The following is an 18,797-nucleotide window of genomic DNA, read 5'->3' as shown; positions in this document are numbered from 1 at the left end:
GATAATATTCCATTATAAGTATATGTCACACTGGTTTGGCTCTTCATCTGTCAGTGATCACTTGGCCATTAAGAATAATGATTCAGAATACTTCTGTGAACATAGGTATGCACACGACTTTTGGTATGTTATTTTTAAACATTCCCTAGACGATTTTAATGTGCAGCCAAGGGAGCGAACCACTGAGGGTATCTCTAAACTCAGAAGACAATCTAGTGACACAAATCTAATATAAAATTTAATGTGAAGTTTCAAAAGCTGTTCATATGTATCATCTATATATTACCTAGAAAAATGTAGAAGCATTACATCTATTTTCTGGTTTGATATTGTGTAGTTTTCTATTCTGAAACTGGTTTTTAATCCCACATTTAAGGTGTTACTGTGGGCGATTAATTGGAGACCATCATGGGATAGATTATTCCTGGACCAGCTCAGCTGCCAGTGGTAACGAAGATGTGCAGTGGTCTGTTGAAAAGCACACGACGAAAAGCCCTACAGATGCATTTGGCACTATTAAATTTCAAGATGGAGAGCACACTCACCACTCCAAGGTTTGCTGATAACTCACATTATTTTGTTAGCTTTTTATTTTTTTTAAGAGAAAGAGAGAGCAAGTGAGAGAGAGAGAGAGAGAGTATAAGCAGCAGAGAGGGGCACAGGGATTGAGAGAGAGAGAATCTTAAGCAGGGAACCTGACACAGGGCTCAATCCCACGACCCTGGGATCTTGACCTGAGCCAAAATCAGGAGTCGGATGCTCAACTGACTCAGCCACCAGGCACCCTGTGTTGCTAGTTTTTAACAGAGAATAACCTCCAGATGTTTGTCCAAATTGTATTTCCAAGTGTAGATGATCAGATGACCAGGTGTTATTGCAAAAGTGATCCATGTTATTGACCTCTTCACAAAAATGACCTGACCCTTCTCTTTCCTTTATGTCTGAGGCATTATCCCTTTCCTGGGTGTGGTACGGCCGGCTCCTTATTTGATTGACCTCGTTCAGCAAGCTTATGCCTTCCCCATAGGAGAATGGCTTATGCCTTTGAGACGGTTGCTAAAGTCACCACCACAGAACAGGCTTTAGCTGAAGCATGACCATAGCGATGGCCAGTAACCTGTGGCTGTTCATGCCAGCTGTGTCCTCATGAGAGGAAACAGAGGAGTTTTTCTCTGTACCCCCAGAAATGATAGTCCTTGGGTCTTCCCAGGCCAGTTTTTCTCCTGTTCCTAATATTGTAATTTTGCATGTAATTTGCATAGTTCTGACAGGTCAGCCATCTCTCAGGTGTTTTTTGAGAGATGAGAGCCGTCTCTCAGATGTTTTATGAGAGCTTGTGACTCACCTGTTTTATTAGAGGCAGATTTCCCTTGGGAACCTGCAGGGAGCTTCCACCTCAGGAAGCCTTAGAATCAACTGTGTTCTGGAGCGTGATCTTCAGTTGAATGAATTTGAAACAACAATTCTTAATGATGCCGTCATAATCAAGTTTCATAATAGAGTTTTACAGTAATCTACTTTTCCAGTTATTAATCCTCTGGTGTTTAGTGTTGTGTGTTGAAGTTTTCTTTAGTTGGCGGGAAAATGGTACTTATCCCCCTCTACAATCCTTTCTGGAAGCTGACTCTTACAGAACCCCATATATAAATTTCCCCTTAAGTTTAATCTACCTCCTTTTGCTTTTATGTTGATTGATAATCACCTTGATTTACTCTTTTTTTTCATCCATTTGGCAAATGTTCATTGGATGCTCACACTTTGCTAAGCCCCAAAGGGTACCTGTTCTATGTACCAACGTTGCCTATAGTCTAGTGAGGGATACAGGAAATAAATAACGATTCCCATGGGCAGGGGTTGGGGGGCATGGGATGCTCTGGATGGGAATACAGGGATCTTTGAGAGACTGAAAAGGGTAACTCTTGTTTTTCTGGGAGTGTGTGTGTGTGTGTGTGTGTGTGTGTGTGTGTGTGTGTGTGTGTGAAGGAAGCCATCTGAAAGTGGGAACAGCTAAGCTGATATCAGAAAGGTGAGTGAGGTGTTTGGTGTCTAGTGAGGCAGAGGGGTAGGACCACTCTGGGCTTGTGGGAAGGCCAAGGGAGAATATGGTACATTTAGGAGAACTGAAAATATGGTTTTATGCTTAGCATTAGACTCCCATGACATCCTAAGTACCTGGAACTCATTTTATTTGATCTCTCAGAAGAGAAGAATCTACCTTTCATATTTAAGACCAGAATTGCACTTCATGTTTACAGTGAGAGGCAGGAAAGCAGTGAGAGCTGGTTATTCATCTCCCTCCACTGCATTCCCTTTCCTGGGTTGATTATTCCACCCACCTCAATCCACAAAGGATTTGAGAAGAATCTATGCCAGTAAGAATCTGCCTGAGTTAATTATAAAGGAAGGGTCGGGGGAAAGTAAGTCATTAACCTTCGGCATCATCTTCGGTTGGCCTTTGGAAGAAAAGACGGCAGTGCTGATAATTTAGTTAATCAACGTTGTTTATCTGAAGTCTCTAGGAGAAGTACTTTCTAGGATGACAAGGACTTCTAGATGAAAGAGAGAGGCACCCGGGAGGCAGAGTTGAGGTAGAGAAACGGTGAACCACATCAGAGCTTCCTCCATTCGGAACAACACAAACCATTTCACAGAGGTCAACTTGTGTTTTCCCCCACTATGTGAATATGTAAGGAAGCCACAGCAACTCCTTTTCCTCCCTTGTAAATTGAATCCCGATTTTCCTTAGGTTCTTTTACATTCTGTGATGGCTGTACCACCTGGATGTTAAGAAATTCTGACATCTTAATAATTAAATAAAGGGACTGTGTTTTAAGAATTGCAGGGATGGATGGACAGTTGTTTTAAGTCACTATCGAGTCCTGGAAGATAATGTGATCATTCTATTTGCATATGTGTGAAGCTCTCTACCTGTGGTTCTCTTTGGTATAGTTTTATAATTCATGGTTTCTAGTGCCCTTGTTCCTGTAAATCTGACTTATTCTTGCCATTGGTTGGCTTGTGCATGAGGATGGCAGACTCCTCCTCAGTATGGTTTTCACAGGCTGCGTGTGGCTGCATCTGCTGGAAAAAGACAGCCAGTTGTATATGATGATCTTAGGCAAAGCACAAAATGATTCTGGTCCTACCTGCTGATTCAGATTTCTCTCTTCTTTGGGCTACATTGACTAGTCAAAGATATGATTCCTTTGTGAAAAGTGCTTATTTTGGAAATCTTCATCTTCAGAGAGATAATTCTATGTACAGGAAATGTTTAGAATGTAACATTTGCAATAAATTAAATGTACAAGCTCCTGGATCATAATTTAAGTTATATAACTTTATGAAATAGTCAAGTAAATTAGAGGCCATACCATGTATGAAAAACCCCATTTCACCTCTGTCTAAAAGCTTTTTTAAAATGGGTTTCCTGGAGCAGTGGTTTTTGCCAGCTTGAAGTATTTCTGCCTCATCCCAGGCCTTCTAGAGAACATTCGTGGGTCAACCCTGAAAACCAGAGGAAGCCTTCCTACCGTGACTTGTAATTCCCAGAAGGAACTTAAAGCGGGTGTGGGATCCTTTCACAGTAAATGTTTACATTATACAAAGATGAACTTTTAAAGAAATGCCAGACACTTCCTTTTAAGTTGGGGCCATTTCAGTCACCCTGCTGTGTGCTTATTGTTGCCTGGCATGGAGCTTTTCACTGTTTCATGTACATGTGTGTATGCATATCTTCCAGTACATTAGAACCTCTTATGATACAAAGGCAGAGCATCTGTTACATTTAATGTTGAAAGAGTGGAAGATGGAACTGCCCAAGCTGGTGATCTCTGTCCATGGAGGCGTCCAGAACTTCAGGATGCCGTCTAAACTTAAAGAGATCTTCAGCCAAGGTTTGGTCAAAGCTGCGGAGACAACGGGAGCCTGGATAATAACTGAAGGCATTAATACTGGTAAAGTGCACTCTCTGGTTCTCTTTCTTTTCTTTACCTTCGTCTTTCTAACTGAATCAGGCAGACTGGCACCTAATCTGTGCTCCACTGTGCTCCAGGGGATAGGTGGCGCGTGAGAGACAAAAAGCATAGTGACTGGAGGAAAAAAAAAAAACCCAGAAGGATCATAGACCTTTCCTGGAATGTGTTTTCACCATTACTAAAATCTGCTATTTTAACACAACCTTGGGTAAACCTCTGGCAAAGAAAATAGTCTTTTCATGAACTTGAGGCTCTGGTGAGGCTTGAGAGGATGCGGAATGCATGCAAGTATGTAGCATGTGGGCATGGGCAAGAGCTAAACTCCCCATGGTCAAGTTTGACAACAAAAACCCAACTGCATAAATTCGAAGACCGAATTGGCTTTATTAAGCAATTCGCGAATTGGGCAGCATCTCCTTTCACAAGTAAAGAGATGCTCAGAGAAGAAGTACAGAGTGGCAGGTTTTTATAGGAAGGAGGGTGGGGCAAGGAAGTTATCAGCAAAAGAAAAGAAAGGATTGGTCCAGGCAGGGTCGCCCTCCTGGAGGGGGAAGGCAGCGAGTTCTTTCATGCAGATTACCTCATCTCCTTTGGGGGAGAGTCCTTGTGACAGATTATCTCACTGGTGCTGATCAAAAAATGTCTTACTGAGTGGTTAAGACTACATTTCCAGGGAAGGTTGGCACTACAGTTAGGTGCTAAGCCCCCGTGTGATAACTTGGCCTAAGTGATTCCATTTTGGGCCTGTTGTTTCCCTTTTTTAACAACATGTGCTTTACTTTACTTACTGCTTTGTTTGTTTGTTTGAAAACATTTTAGGTTAGGGCCAGTTAGGGAACACAAATATAAGAGTGTAAAGACTATTGAAATAGTTCATATGAACAAGAGAACTGAGAAATAAGACATACTTGGAGTTTTCTTTTCTTTTTTTTTTTAATGTATTTATTTCTGAGAGAGAGAGACAGCATGAACAGGGGAGGGTCAGAGAGAGAGGTGGGGGAGATACAGAATCCAAAACAGGCTCCAGGCTCTGAGCTGGCTGTCAGCACAGAGCCTGACACGGGGCTTGAACTCATGAACTGTGAGATCATGACCTGAGCCAAAGTCAGATGCTTAACCAACTGAGCCACCCAGGCGCCCTAGAGCTTTCTTAAACAATACTCGGGATCAGACCCAATTCAACCACAACTCCTTAGGGCCCAGCTGCTCAGGGAAAGATCTATGGACCAGCGGCATTAGGATCACCTGGCAGCTTGTTGGGAATGCAGATCTCAGATACTTCCCCAGAGCAGCAGGGCCACACTCTCCATTTTGACATCCCCAGATGATTCTTATGTAAAGAATTTGAGAAGTTTTGCTTACCAGCATCTGCCTATTCTTGAGCTGCTCCTACTGTAGTTGAACATTATCTGGCATGAATTTTTGACATTTAATTAAATTTTGGCATTAAGGTGAATGCCACAAGCTGTAAGAATCTGCTATGTATAAAGCATTTGGGTAGATGCCGTGGATGAAAGATGAGTCACTTCCGGGGCCTGGGGTTAGTGGTAGGGTGTACTGCGACAGACCATAAGCAACTAACTGAAAATCAGTGCTCACTGGGTCTTGGTTGAAATGCAAAGCAAGTATTTGTGAGTACAGGGAAGAGGAAGACACATTCCAGTTCCAACTGAGGGTACCTGAGGAGGCGTAGAGAAGGATATAGCACTTGGTATTGACCTTGAGGGAGGGGTAGGAAGGAGCATGCTAGGCAGAGGTGGCCATTCAGGGCCAGACACACAACGGGAGGGTAAGGCACATTTAGGAAGAGGTGATGAGGCTATAGGCCAGGGTGGGCCATGTGGCAGAGGACAGGGACACCCAGGGAGACTGGAGCCATACTAGGTGCCATGCTGATGGGCTGAGGTCTTATTCTCTGGGTAGCAGGGGGCCCTCAAAGGAATTTGAACAGGAGAATGAATAGGAAATAATATGGTCAGGTCTGGTTTTATAGAAAGTCTCCATAGGCAATATGGAGCAGGACCCCCTGTGGGATGCGGAAATACCACCACCAGCACCACCATGCTGATAACCCATGCCAAACCTCTGGGATCCAAGTCTCTCCTGCAGTGGTTGACCACACAATTGATGGTGGTATACACCTGTGGTCCAGAACCCGATTCTAGAAATGACTAGAGAAGTATAAAAGATAGGTCGGAGGGGAAGGTGCCAGAGAGAGAGAGGGAGAAACGATTAGGTGTGGTGCATCAGACGTGCGCACGTGTAGAGTTTTCATTTGTTTCTGTGCTGATGACATACATAGGGTCAGTACTATATATATAGGAAGAGTACGTGGTGCAGTGTTGTAATTAAAAGGCAGATTAAGTCAATGTCAAAGGCTACACACCACATGATTCTAACTTTAGGACATTCTGCAAAAGGCAAAATTGGACAGAGTATAAAGATCAGCAGTTGCAAGAAGTCATGGCAGGGGGATGAATAAGGGGAGTGTGGGGGACTTTTAGGGAAATGTCGCCATTTTCCCTGATACTATAATGATGGCAATGTATCATTATGTATTTTTTCAAACCTATGGAATCTACAGCACCCATCCCTCACCTCATGTGAACTGTGGTCATTGGCTGATAATCATGTGTCAGTGTAGATTCACGAGTGGTGCATATGTACCACCCTGGTGGGCAATGTTGATAGTGGTCAGGGGCTGAGGGTGTATAGGGGCAGGGGGTACAGCGGAAATCTGTACCACTGGCTCAAGTTTGCAGTGAACCTAAAACTGCTTTAAAAAACAAAGTCTGTTTAAAAAAGAAAAGTCTAATATTCTGGATTAGAATCCAAGCTCTACAAATTACCAGTTCTAGAACCTGGGGCAAATTATGTAACTTCTTTATGATTCAATTCTTGCCTATAAAATAGACTAAAGTTTCTACTTAAAGTGTGAATACATGCAGAACTCCTTAAAAAGTGCCTGGTGCATTGTGAGAGTTAGGTGAGTGTTGGCCCTTATAATTATTGTTATTATTAATCCCAGAAGGGCAAGTGTGAATGCATTGGTTCTAGTATATTTATGTATATAAACTATTAAATCATTTTGCTTCAGTGAAGCAAGGGACACATCTGCAGGATGTTTTGCTGAAACAGTAGAGAAGATTACAGAAAAAAAAACAAACATTTAGAACATTCATGATAAGGGGCGCCTGGGTGGCACAGTGGTTAAGCATCCGACCCGATCTCAGCTCAGGTCATGATTTCACCGTTCGTGAATTTAAGCCCCACATTGGTCATTGCACTGATGGTGCAGAGCCTGTTTGGGATTCTTGTCTCTCTCTCTGCCCCTCCCATGCTTGTGCTCTGGCTCTCAAAATAAAATAAATAAACTTAAAAAAAAAAAGAACATTCATGATAGCCTCATAAGACTTTCTGGTCAATCAAAAATAGGGGCAGAACTGAAGTTATAAGCAAAACTTACCCAAAGGGAGAGGAGAGTTGTTCAGGTAAAGTGGTCAGTGATAGGAGAAAGGTGTTAAGAGAGAGTAGAGGAAGCCAAGGTATCAGAAATTAATTCCACTGGCCAGCAACTTTCCCTACGAATGACCTTGTGCACATATCTGCCATTTGTCTCTTTCTTTCAGTTGCAGTGTTTTTGCATGATCTGTGCGTAAAAGTCTGACTTCTAAACTAATTGTTAATAGGTGTGTCCAAACATGTTGGGGATGCCCTGAAAGCCCATTCCTTCCAGTCTTTGAGAAAAATATGGACTGTTGGAATCCCTCCTTGGGGTGTCATTGAGAACCAGAGAGATCTTATTGGAAAAGATGTAAGTAGACAACCCGTTCACACCAAAAGAGAATGAACATGTATCCAGTTGCCAACTGAGCACCACCTGGGTATCTAAAAGACATCTCAAATGTGATATACCCCAAACTGATACTGGCCTTCGTACTTGCCCAATCTTAGAAAATAATGATACCATCCTTACAGTTGTTCAACCCAAAAGCCTTGGACTAATCCTAGAATGATCTCTTTCACAACTCAACCTAATCCATCAGTAAGTTATCTCAGCTTCACCTTTTCTTTTCTTAGTTTTAGAGAGAGAGAGAGAGAGAGAGAGAGTGTGTGTGTGTGTGTGTACTTGCACACGTGAGTGGGGGAGGGAGAGACAGAGAGAATCCATGCTCAGCACGGAGCCAGACACGGGGCTCGATATCACAACGCTGGGATCATGATCTTAGCTCAAATCAAGTCAGACACTCAACTGAATGAGCCACGCAGGTGCCAACCCCCCCTATTTAGCTTCACTTCAAATATAGACAATATATCCAGAATCTGACCTCTTCTCATTACCTCTGCTGTTAACGCACAGCCACCATTTTCTGTCTCCTGGATGATAGTGGTAATAGCCTTCCCTTCTCTCATCCTTGTCTCTCATTGCAATCTCATCTCAACACAGTAGCCAGAATGGTTCTTCTAAAATACAGACCAGATCGTGCCACTTCTCTGTGAAAAACACTTCAATGGCTCCTGTCTTGCTCAGAGTAATAGCCGAGTTTCTTGCCCGGGCATGCACGTGATAGCATTCATGATGTGAACCTTCTGTTTCCTTATCTTGTACTGCTCTCTGCTTTATCCTGTGTATTGATTCTTTGATCCCGTCTGTTTTTCTAAAGGGAAGGAACTTGTCTAAGTCTGTTTATAAGAGTAGTGTATATTTCTGATGAAAATATCTCAGGTATTAAAAAAAGATTTGAAAAGCAAAGATAACCACTATTAACATTTTGGTCTGTATCATTCCAGGATTTTTTCTATGAATGTGTACATATGCATAATAAAAAGCATATTGTATGAAAAAAAGCAGTAACAGAAACCCATTGATGAGAATCTGATATTTAGCTTAATTATTTAACATAATTACTTACCTATATAAATTAATTACTTCTCTATGTAAATAAATATAGACATGTATATGGTTTATCTTAACTTTTATTTTGGAAAATTCCAAACATATTAAGGAGTAGAGTTATTAAAATAATGAACTCCTATGTACCTGTCTCCCAGCTTCGACAGTTATGAGCTCAGAGCCAATTTTGTTTCATCTGTTCCTTATCCATTCCCCACTTCAATATTTTGAAGCAAATCCCAGATATCAAGTAACATCATTGGTAAATATTTTACCAGTACTTCTAATTAATTAATTTACCAATAATTTGGTATTTCTAAGTACCAAAAAGTAGGTATTCTAAAACATATGGACAATTAAAAAATATATAACCACATTGCCATTTTCATACCTAAAAGATTAATAAATTCCTGAATATCAACAAATAGCCAGTCTCTGTTCAATATTCTGATTGTGTCATATTGTTTAGTCATTTGATTTCATCATCCAGAAAAGTTCCCTACAACATGATGGGTTGATATGTCTCTTGAGTCACTTATTTTCAGTCATTTTTAATCTATCGATTTTCCCTCCATCTCCTTTTTTGTGGGGGGTGCAATTTATTTGTTAAAGAAACTGGGTCACGGTTGTCTGGGTGGCTCAGTCAGCTAAATATCCAACTCTTGGCTTCATCTTTGGTTATGATCTCATGGTTTGTGAATTCAGTTCCTGAGTTGGGCTCTGTGCTGAAAGTGTGGAGCCTGCTTGAGATTCTCTCTCTCCCTCTCTCGCTGTCCCTCCCATGCATGCTCTCTCTCTCTCTCTCTCAAGATAAATAAATAAACTTAAAAAAAATAAAGAAACTAGGTCATTTGTCCTAAAGTGTTTTTCATTGTTTGGATTTTGCAGATTTAGCCTGCAAAATAATAGGGTTTAGCTTATTTCTCTGTCTTGTCTTTTCTGTATTTGGTAGTTTGATCCAAAGTTATGATCAGATACAAGTTCTTTATGTGCAAATTTATGCCATAAGAGGTGTGTCTGTCCTTTCCCTCATAATGTATGATTATTTTTCTTTTTATAATGTCGTTGCCTAGATTCACGACCTCAACAGAGTTGCAAATACAGATATGTAATTATAGTGTTCTTTATTAATTAGTTTAAACACTCCATAAGGAGAAACATCTTCTCATCAACCATTTGATTTACTTTGTGGTACTTTTGTATGGGAAAGGACACAATGCTTGATTCTTTATTTTCCAGCTTTCAAAGCAGTGAGTTGGTTATCTACCATTCTCCAAGGTGAACAATGAGATATCTTTTGAACATATCAAATGTTTCAATTCATTATTCCATTCTAGTCATTACTCTTTATTTTGCCCAACTTGTCCCATTTTGGCCAATGGAAACTTTGCAGGTTATCTCTTGAGTCCTTTTTAACACAGTTCTAATCGTTTTCCCTTGCTTCCTTATATTTTAATTTGAAGGAAAAAAAAGCTGTTCTGGGCTAATTGTGTATATATATTTTTTTCTCCTAGAGAAATGGCTGTTTGCTTTTAATGGGAAATTGTATTAAGAAACCACATTCTAGGGGGTGAAAGGTGAATTCTGATTTTTTTATGCCTAATAATGTTCTACTGTACTGTAGTACTTTAATAGTACCATAACTTGGGGCACTTGGGTGGCTCAGTTAGTTAAGTGTCCGACTTTGGCTCAGGTCATGATCTCACGGTTCATGTGTTCGAGCCCCGCATCAGGCTCTGTGCTGACAGCCAGCTCAGAGCCTGGAGCCTGTTTTGGATGCTGTGTCTCCCTCTCTCTCTGATCCTCCCCTGTTCACGCTGTCTCTCTCTCTCTCTCTCTCTCTCAGAAATAAATAAAACATTAAAAAAATTAGTACCATAACTTTACAATTCTTTTATTGTCCATTTTTTGCTTTTATAAAAAATCATCATTTCTTTTAAGCCTCCCAGAGACCCTCTGCTGTGAGAATTATCATTCTCACTTAGACATGAGGAAAGTCAGCCTGAGAAAGGAGGTAGGAGTTACCCAGAGTAAAAGTTAGGAAGCAGAAGAGTCTGGGCCCTCCTACTCCAAATAGTGTGCTTTTCGTCTCTAAAAACAGTTGAGAATTGGAATGGCTTAAGGAAGAATCCACAAATATTAACAAAGATGGGGATGTTTTGTACTGAATGGATGGATCTCCATGCGGCTGGTTGGCTGTCACTCTTTGTTTCAATACTAGAAAAAAAAAAGCAGTGCCAAAATATTATTTTGGAGTAGATCTATTGAAAGTCATATTTTCTGGATAACAATGTAGTCTGCGTATTACTGTATATCCTTGAACTGTTTTATTACAGTCTGAGACACGGTAAGTATAGAAATTAAAAATAAATATTTTTAGCAATGTAGCAGTGCTGTGACATCTAAGTGTATGGCCAGTGGGCTTATCTTGCTGAGCACAGTGTGTGCAAGAGTTGTTGCACTTGTGTCCTTGTGTTTTGAGTCTCATGTGGTATGAGCCACGTACTAGTTACACATAGTAGGACCACACAGTGATCCATGAAAAATGGAAGGTTAAAAAAAATCGATTCTTCACTGCAGATAGCTTGAGAAACACCTCTCTAGGGAGCAAACAGCACTTACTAGCCTTGGCAGGAACTCCATGGTGCATGGACAGCCCTCGGGAGCAGCTGAGCCCAGGGAAGGACCTTGAGCACTGCCCCCCTCTTGTCTTCCAGGTGGTGTGCCTGTACCAGACTCTGGGCAACCCCCTCAGCAAGCTCACCACACTCAACAGCATGCATTCCCACTTCATCTTGTCCGATGATGGGACTGTGGGCAAATATGGAAATGAGATGAATCTCAGGAGGAACCTGGAAAAGTACCTCTCTCTGCAGAAAATACATAGCCGTGAGTACCACAGAGGCTCAGCCCCCAGGGCCTGGCTGGGGCGCTGCTATGTAGAAAGGCACTCCTTTGTCATCCATACGGAGTGCAGAGGTCCCAGCTGGTCCCTGCCTAAATGAACACATGTGAACCCACAGCCAGAAGAAAGCAGGATGTGAGGGGGTACAGAATTGTGGATGGCAGGAGGGAGGAAGAGGTCTTGGAGACAGCAGAGTCAGGAGAGGTTTTGTGCAACGATGGAGATGTTAGCAAAGCCTCCAGCCACCTGTAGGGTTGGATGGGTGGAGGATGGCTGGGTAGGGGCAGTATTGATACCAGAATGGGAATGACTAAAGAACAGTAAGGAGACTAGCTTGAGAAGAGTGAGGGTATCAATTTGGTCATTAGAGAGGATGACATTTCAAATGTGGTGGTATGCCCTAGACAGGGAAGGGTTAAAATCAAACAGAGCTTTTAGAAATAGGGATCTTTGCATAATTTGGCTACTGTTGATAGTGCTGTTATAAACACTGGGGTGCATGTGCTCCTTCGAATCAGCATTTTTGTATCCTTTGGATAAATACTGAGTAGAGCCCAAATGTCCATTGACTGACAAAGGATAAAGAAGATGTGGTACACATATATGATGAGATATTGCTTGGTGATCAAAAGCATGAAATCTTGCCATTTGCAGCAACAGTGTGAATGGAACTAGAGTGTATTAGGCTAAGTGAAATAAGTCAGTCAGAGAAAGATAAATACCATATGATTTCATTCATATGTGGAACCTAAGAAACAAAACAGATGAACATAGGGAAAGGGAGGGAAAAATGAGATAAAAACAGAGGCAAGCCATAAGGGACTCTTAAATACAGAGAACAAACTGAGGGTTGCTGGTGGGGTGTTAGGTGGGTGGGTGGGGTGGCTAAATGGGTGATGGGCATTAGGGAGAGCATTCGTTGGGATGAGCACTGGGTGATGTATGTAAGTGGTGAATCACTGAGTTCTACTCCAGAAACCATTATTATGCTATATGTTAACTAACTTGGATTTAAATAAAATTTTTAAAAATGGGTATAACAAGTAAACAAGGTAAGGGCCTTTGTTTGGTATCAGTGTTGTGTCATGCTTCCAGGGATGCTTTGAGATGGCCATTGTGATAGTGTTTAAAAACAAAATTCAACTGAGTAAATTTAAAGATTTTATTGGCCTTATTCAGTGATTCACCAGTGGACAGCAACCCATCTGGCAGGTAAAAAGGAGTTCCAAGAGACAGGACAGAATGAAAGACCTTTATAGGGAGAAGGAGGTGTGACAAGAGAATTATTCTAACAAGGAGTGGATTGTATAGGGCAAGACCACTTTCCTTTGGGGGAAGGTGGAGTGGGCATGGGGGGATCCCACTAGGCAGATTACCTCACTAGTGCCAACTAGATAATTCCCCACTGACTGGTTAAAGGTTACATTCCTGGGAGAGGCTGCAAGTGCAGTTAGGTATTAAGTCTTCATTTGCTAATGTGGAACTTAGCACAAGGGACTCCATTTTGGGTCTGTTGTCTCTTTTGTAATAGTATCTGTAGGAAGGAGAAGAAAGGAAAGGGTCAGAATCAGCAAGCAAACATCCTTGGGTGGAGAGGTGGAAAGGTAGATGCTGTCTGGAGAAATGGAGACTTTTTATCCAAGACAACAGAAAGGGGGCCTCGGTCTGTTTCCATGAGTTAAATATTCTACAAAATGCTTTCACCCTTGAGGAAGAAGACCAGAGAGCCAAGGCCCTTGGGAGGTGCAAGTCCTCTTCAACCTTTGAGTTTTGATTAAAAATGTTAAATGTCCTTACAAAGCTCTGTCATCTACTGCCTGTGACCTTGACCAATGGAGTTTACATCTGTTAAACTGTTTTATTTCTTTTTTTAAAGTTAGTTTATTTATTTTGAGAGAAAGAAAACATGAGTAGGGGAGGGGCAGAGAAATGGAGAGTGAGAATCCCAAGCAGACTCCATGCTGTCAGTGCAGAGTCTGACGCGGGGCTTGATCTCAGAACCCTGAGATCATGACCTGAGCTGAAATCAAGAGTTGGACACTTAGCCAACTGAGCCACCCAGGTACCCCTAAACTGTTTTCTTAATATAAAAGGGAAAGAACTGTCTACCTTTTGTTGTGAGACTTGAGATCATGTATGTTTGATGTGCCTTGAATAGTGTTGGCCGTATAGTATGCCCTTAATAAATATCTGTTTCTTTCTTTTCCTTTCATTCTCCTTTGATACAGGTAATCTCCTTGTTGGGGTGGGGCTGTGTGTGGGAGGGACCCTGGGAACCGTTGCCAGTCACTTAGTGCTTAGTGTGAATGAAGGTTGGAAGCTCATTTAGGTCAGGAAGGGGGAGAGAGGGTCAGGTCCTCTGCAGAGTAGATGTGGGTGGGGGAAGGGAGATCCATAGAGGAGAGGACAGGTCAGAGACTGGCCCTAAAGAAGAGTCCCTGCAGGGAGGGCTCCTTTTGGGGTGGAAAATATCAATGACCTGAAATGTCCTGTTGCCTCACCTGACCTATCCTTACCCCAGAAATTGCTCAGGGGGTTTCTACAGCATCATAATGTGTGCCCCAGGAGAGCAAAGTCTGGTCTTTCTTATTCTGATTCATTTGTGGATGAATGCATACAACCTGAAGCTTACATATGGTGTCAAGGAACGTTTCTTTCAAGGGTCTTGAGACTTGGGATTTATTTGGAGACTTTCACTCTGTGTAGAGAATGAATGTGGAGTCCATTTTGGTGGATTGGTAACATTTATTTTCTAAGGAAAACCAATATGAAGGAGCAAAAACAGGAAGCCGCCCACACACACACACACACACACACACACACACTCACTCACTCACTCACTCACTCACTCACTCACTCACAGGAAAGGAAGGAAGGAGAGAAGGAAGGAAGAAGAGAGAAGAAGGGGGAGAAGAAAAAGGATTCATGAAGGAGGGAAGGGAGGGAGGGAGGAAAACAAAGTCCCCAACAGATGCAAAATTCTTACGTATCAAAGCTGATTTCTATACCTATCATGTTCACTACTTCCTACCATATTTATATTGCTTAAAAAGAGGTTTATTTGGGCGCCTGGGTAGCTCAGTCAGTTGGGTGGCCGACTTTGGCTCAGATCATGATCTCACAGTTCATGAGTTCGAGCCCTGCATCCGGCTCTGTGCTGACAGCTCAGAGCCTGGAGCCTGCTTCAAATTCTGTGTCTTCCTCTCTCTCTGCCCCTCCCCCACTCAAGTTCTATCTCTCTCTGTCTCAAAAATAAATTTAAAAAACGTTAAAAAATTAAAAAAAAAGACTTATTTGGATGGAATGAAAATACTTAAGTATTTTGTTGATTTCTTTCACTTCTTTTCAGCCAGACTTCTTAGAGTCCCCAGCAAACCCTTGATCCTGGCCAAGAGTACTTACAACCCCCCCCCCCCCTCCCCAAAGGCCTGACATTGTAAAGTTGCTATAGGAATTCTTGGATTCAGCCATTTGAAATGTGGCTAGCATCAGTTCCTAAGCCTCTGAGGATAGAAAGCATTGGATCAGATGCCTCTGTATCTCTTCATAATCCAACTCTCAATGGAGTAGTGTGTTTTCCAGGGATGTCCGTTCTAGGAGCTTTTAATTTGAAAGCATGATATATTCTTGCCTAACCCTGGGATCTAAGAGTAGAGGCAGCTCTCCAGTGAGATTTCTCAGCAAGAACTTGACAAGTTTTTTTCTTTCTTAACAAATTTAATTAGTAGCATCAGTGAGATCCTTTTCATAGGAAACAATCCTAAATATTTTTATTTTTGTGGGAATTAGTTATTGCTTTAAGAAAGATATATCCAGCAGAAATTGAATTCCCTCTTTACCCTTATTGATTTTTTTTTCCTGATGATAAGAGTGCTGTATATTTTCATGTTCAGATAAAGCAAAGAACATATAAGAAAAGGAAGGGTTTTCTATATTCTTACAATAAAAAAATTATTGTCAACTTTTTCATATATATACTTTAAGAAATTTTCTACATACACACAGCAACATTTTTTAAATAAACACTAGATTCATATAATATACACACTTTTCAACTTGGATGCATTTCTACATCAATAACCATAGCTTGGGGGCACTTGGGTGGCTTGGTTCATTGAGCGTCCAACTTCGTGTCAGGTCATGATCTCACGGCTCATGAGTTTGAGCCTTGCATCGGGCTCTGTGGTGACAATGACAGCTTGGAACCTGGAATCTGCTTCAGATTCTGTGTCATGCTCTGTCTCTCTCTCTCTAAAAAATAAATAGACATTAAAAAAAGATAAGCATAGCTTAGTACACCTTTAATGGCTGCATAGTGTTTCATTATATAGGATATAAGAGATCTTTTACAAAAGTTTTTTCCATAGATTTCAATAATTCATGATTAATCGTTCTTTTTCAACATTTCTCCAAATCCTCCCCTCCCTTCTCCATTATTAATAGTTTGATGTGTACCCTTCCACTGTTTCTGGTCATATATGTGTAAAGATATCTGGATATATATCTAGACATACATACACGTATATATCATACAAGCACATACATAAATGTATATAATGCAAACATATAAAATAGATATTCATGTATGTGGTTTTAAAACTATAAAAGGGATCATACTATATACATTATTCTGTAACTTTTTTCACTTAATATCTTCTCAAAAAGAATGATTCCATGGTCTTTCCTTTTTTTTTTTTTGTCTTCCTTCCTTTAATAAAATAATATATCCTCGTGATAAAAAATTTAAACAGTGGAATACATTTAAAAAACAGAATATGTTGAAATATAAAAGTCTTGGAGAGTTACCCATCCCATCTTGTACTTAGAAATAATCATCTAGAAGTTGAGTGAATTGGCAAATTTTGATCATTTTTGGAGGTGAGTGATAAATACATTGGATCCATTATATTGCTGGGTTTTTTTTCAAGATATGTTTGAAATTTCCTACAATGAGAAGTTGAAATTTCTTGAACACTACTTAAAACAATTTTTTTGTTTTTTAATTGGGGGCCCCTGAGTGGCTCAATCGGTTAAGCATCTGACTTCGGCTCAGGTCACAATCTCACGGTTCGTGAGTTTGAGTCCTTTGTCAGGCTTGTTGCCCACACTGAGGAACCTGCTTGGGATTCCCTCTCTCTGTCCCTCCCTTGCTCTCTCTCTCTCTCTCTCTCTCTGTCTCTCAAAATAAAAAAACTTAAAAAAAATTTTTTTTTAATTAGTGAAAACCTTTAAGTACCTTTTTAACTAGGGAAAGTGTGAAGATGCTCTCAACATATATAAGTGGTTTTATTGAAAGTCCAAGCTTCTGGCTTGGTCTTGAACTAAGCAAGCCTGAGTGAGTCCAGGAAGAGAGGGGAGTGAGTGCAAGTAATAGGTTTATGTGGTAATTGAAAGACTTGTGTTGAGGAAAGCAAAATGGATGCTTGGCCAACATAGGATTTCTTTGTAACAGTTTCATGTTGTTCGCCATCTGAAATAGGTTCAAGACAAGGCGTGCCCGTGGTGGGGCTGGTGGTAGAAGGAGGTCCCAATGTCATCCTCACGGTGTGGGAGACCGTGAGAGACAAAGCTCCGGTGGTGGTGTGTGAAGGCACAGGCAGGGCAGCCGATCTCCTGGCCTTCACCCACAAACACTTAGCAGACGAAGGGTGAGTTGCTGACTCCTCAGTTTTTAAATCACAGTGACTATTTATTTTTCTGTTATAATTCTTTAAGCTCGCTTTTATGTGGGCCAGATATCCTTGGGGACAGAGGATGAGACTGGAATTAACTTTTCAGTGATTTTTGTGCGTATTAATTAACACCAAAATGCTCTCCTCTGATGCGAGTTGCCTTTTTTTTTTTTTTTTTTTAGCTAAAGAATGGCTCTGCCTCTATTAGGGGCTCTTGAACCCTGTCTGAGCTTCAGGGGGGAAAGCATCTCCAGGGGGAGGGAGGGAGGAGATAGTCTGCAGTTGGTCTTGATGGCTGAGAAAACCCTGTGGTGAGTGAGAACACCGATCCTGGCCCTGATCACCTTCAGGTCCATTTGCCATTAGTAACAATAGCAGGAATTGGAGAAATCAGCCTTCTGGCATTTATATAACGTATATTGTAGTTATTTGAGGTTTTAACTCTTTAACCTTTTCAACTAAAAAGGTAGTTTTTCTTTAGCCATGCCTGTAGCCAGTGTGATTTTTCCATTTTCAAAAGCATGATATTTCTTCTGTGTAAGTAACTATAATGCCTATGAACTAAATATTGGCCCCTCCAATTTACATAATAAATGTATAATCAGTATGTATGGTATAAATGCTCTGACCACCCTTTCCTTACACTCCCTCTCTCCCCTCAGCCCCCAGCTTCTACTTCTGCCTTTTGCTCCTGTTCTTATTCTTTCCTGTGTCTCTCTTTCCCAAAGTTACCCTAAACGTGTGCTTCTCAAACCTTGTGGAGTGTCTGATTCTTTGAGATATGATGCTTGCAATTTCTAGAGATACACAGTCCCCTGGAAATCTGTCACCTCGAGAATCTTATCCCAGAGTGCATTCTTTCCAGGATCATGGCAGATCCGTCCATACTCACTTTCAAATCCAGCCTCTTCCGGTGCCTTGCTTCCCTTTGCTTCCTGCTCATTTGCTCGCACAGCAGAGGCAGCCACGGGAACCTTCTCAGTCGGATGGGACATTTGTCCCACTTCCCACTGAAGCTTTTGGCTTGTTCCCTTCTCGGCGTTGTACCAAGTCATGACCATTTATTTCTCTCTCTCCCAGGACCCTACGTCCTCAGGTGAAGGAGGAGATCATCTGCATGATTCAGAACACTTTCAACTTTAGTCTTAAGCAGTCCAAGCACCTTTTTCAGATTCTCATGGAGTGTATGGTGCACAGGGATTCTGTGAGTATGATGAGTTGATAACTTAACCAACTTTAAAACTGATAATGTGCATCATTTGTAATATTTATTTCACAGTTTTTATTGTTTTAATATTTATTTATTTTTGAGAGAGAGAGAGAGCATGCATTGTGTGTGCATGAGTGAGCAA

General features: G+C 41.2%; 1 protein-coding gene across 3 annotated transcripts in view; it reads left to right on the top strand.

Annotated features, from left to right (window-relative positions):
- TRPM6 (transient receptor potential cation channel subfamily M member 6) overlaps window positions 1-18,797 on the top strand; it is a 150,987-nt gene that overhangs the window by 38,331 nt on the left and 93,859 nt on the right. For 2 of the 3 annotated variants that reach the window (XM_039223141.1, XM_039223140.1), the window contains exons 4-9: window positions 377-554; window positions 3,740-3,953; window positions 7,664-7,788; window positions 11,586-11,757; window positions 17,253-17,421; window positions 18,526-18,649. In XM_039223141.1, the coding sequence (XP_039079072.1) occupies window positions 377-554; window positions 3,740-3,953; window positions 7,664-7,788; window positions 11,586-11,757; window positions 17,253-17,421; window positions 18,526-18,649 (982 nt within the window). The remainder of the gene's footprint in view (window positions 1-376; window positions 555-3,739; window positions 3,954-7,663; window positions 7,789-11,585; window positions 11,758-17,252; window positions 17,422-18,525; window positions 18,650-18,797) is intronic. The other variant, XM_039223142.1, reaches the window with a different exon arrangement.

The sequence above is a fragment of the Hyaena hyaena genome, unplaced genomic scaffold (genome assembly GCF_003009895.1).
Source record: "Hyaena hyaena isolate Hyena2069 unplaced genomic scaffold, ASM300989v1 scaffold_1284, whole genome shotgun sequence".
Lineage (NCBI taxonomy): Eukaryota > Metazoa > Chordata > Mammalia > Carnivora > Hyaenidae > Hyaena > Hyaena hyaena.
The sequence above is the reverse complement of the archived record's forward strand: the minus strand, read 5'-3'. Positions and strand labels throughout refer to the sequence as shown.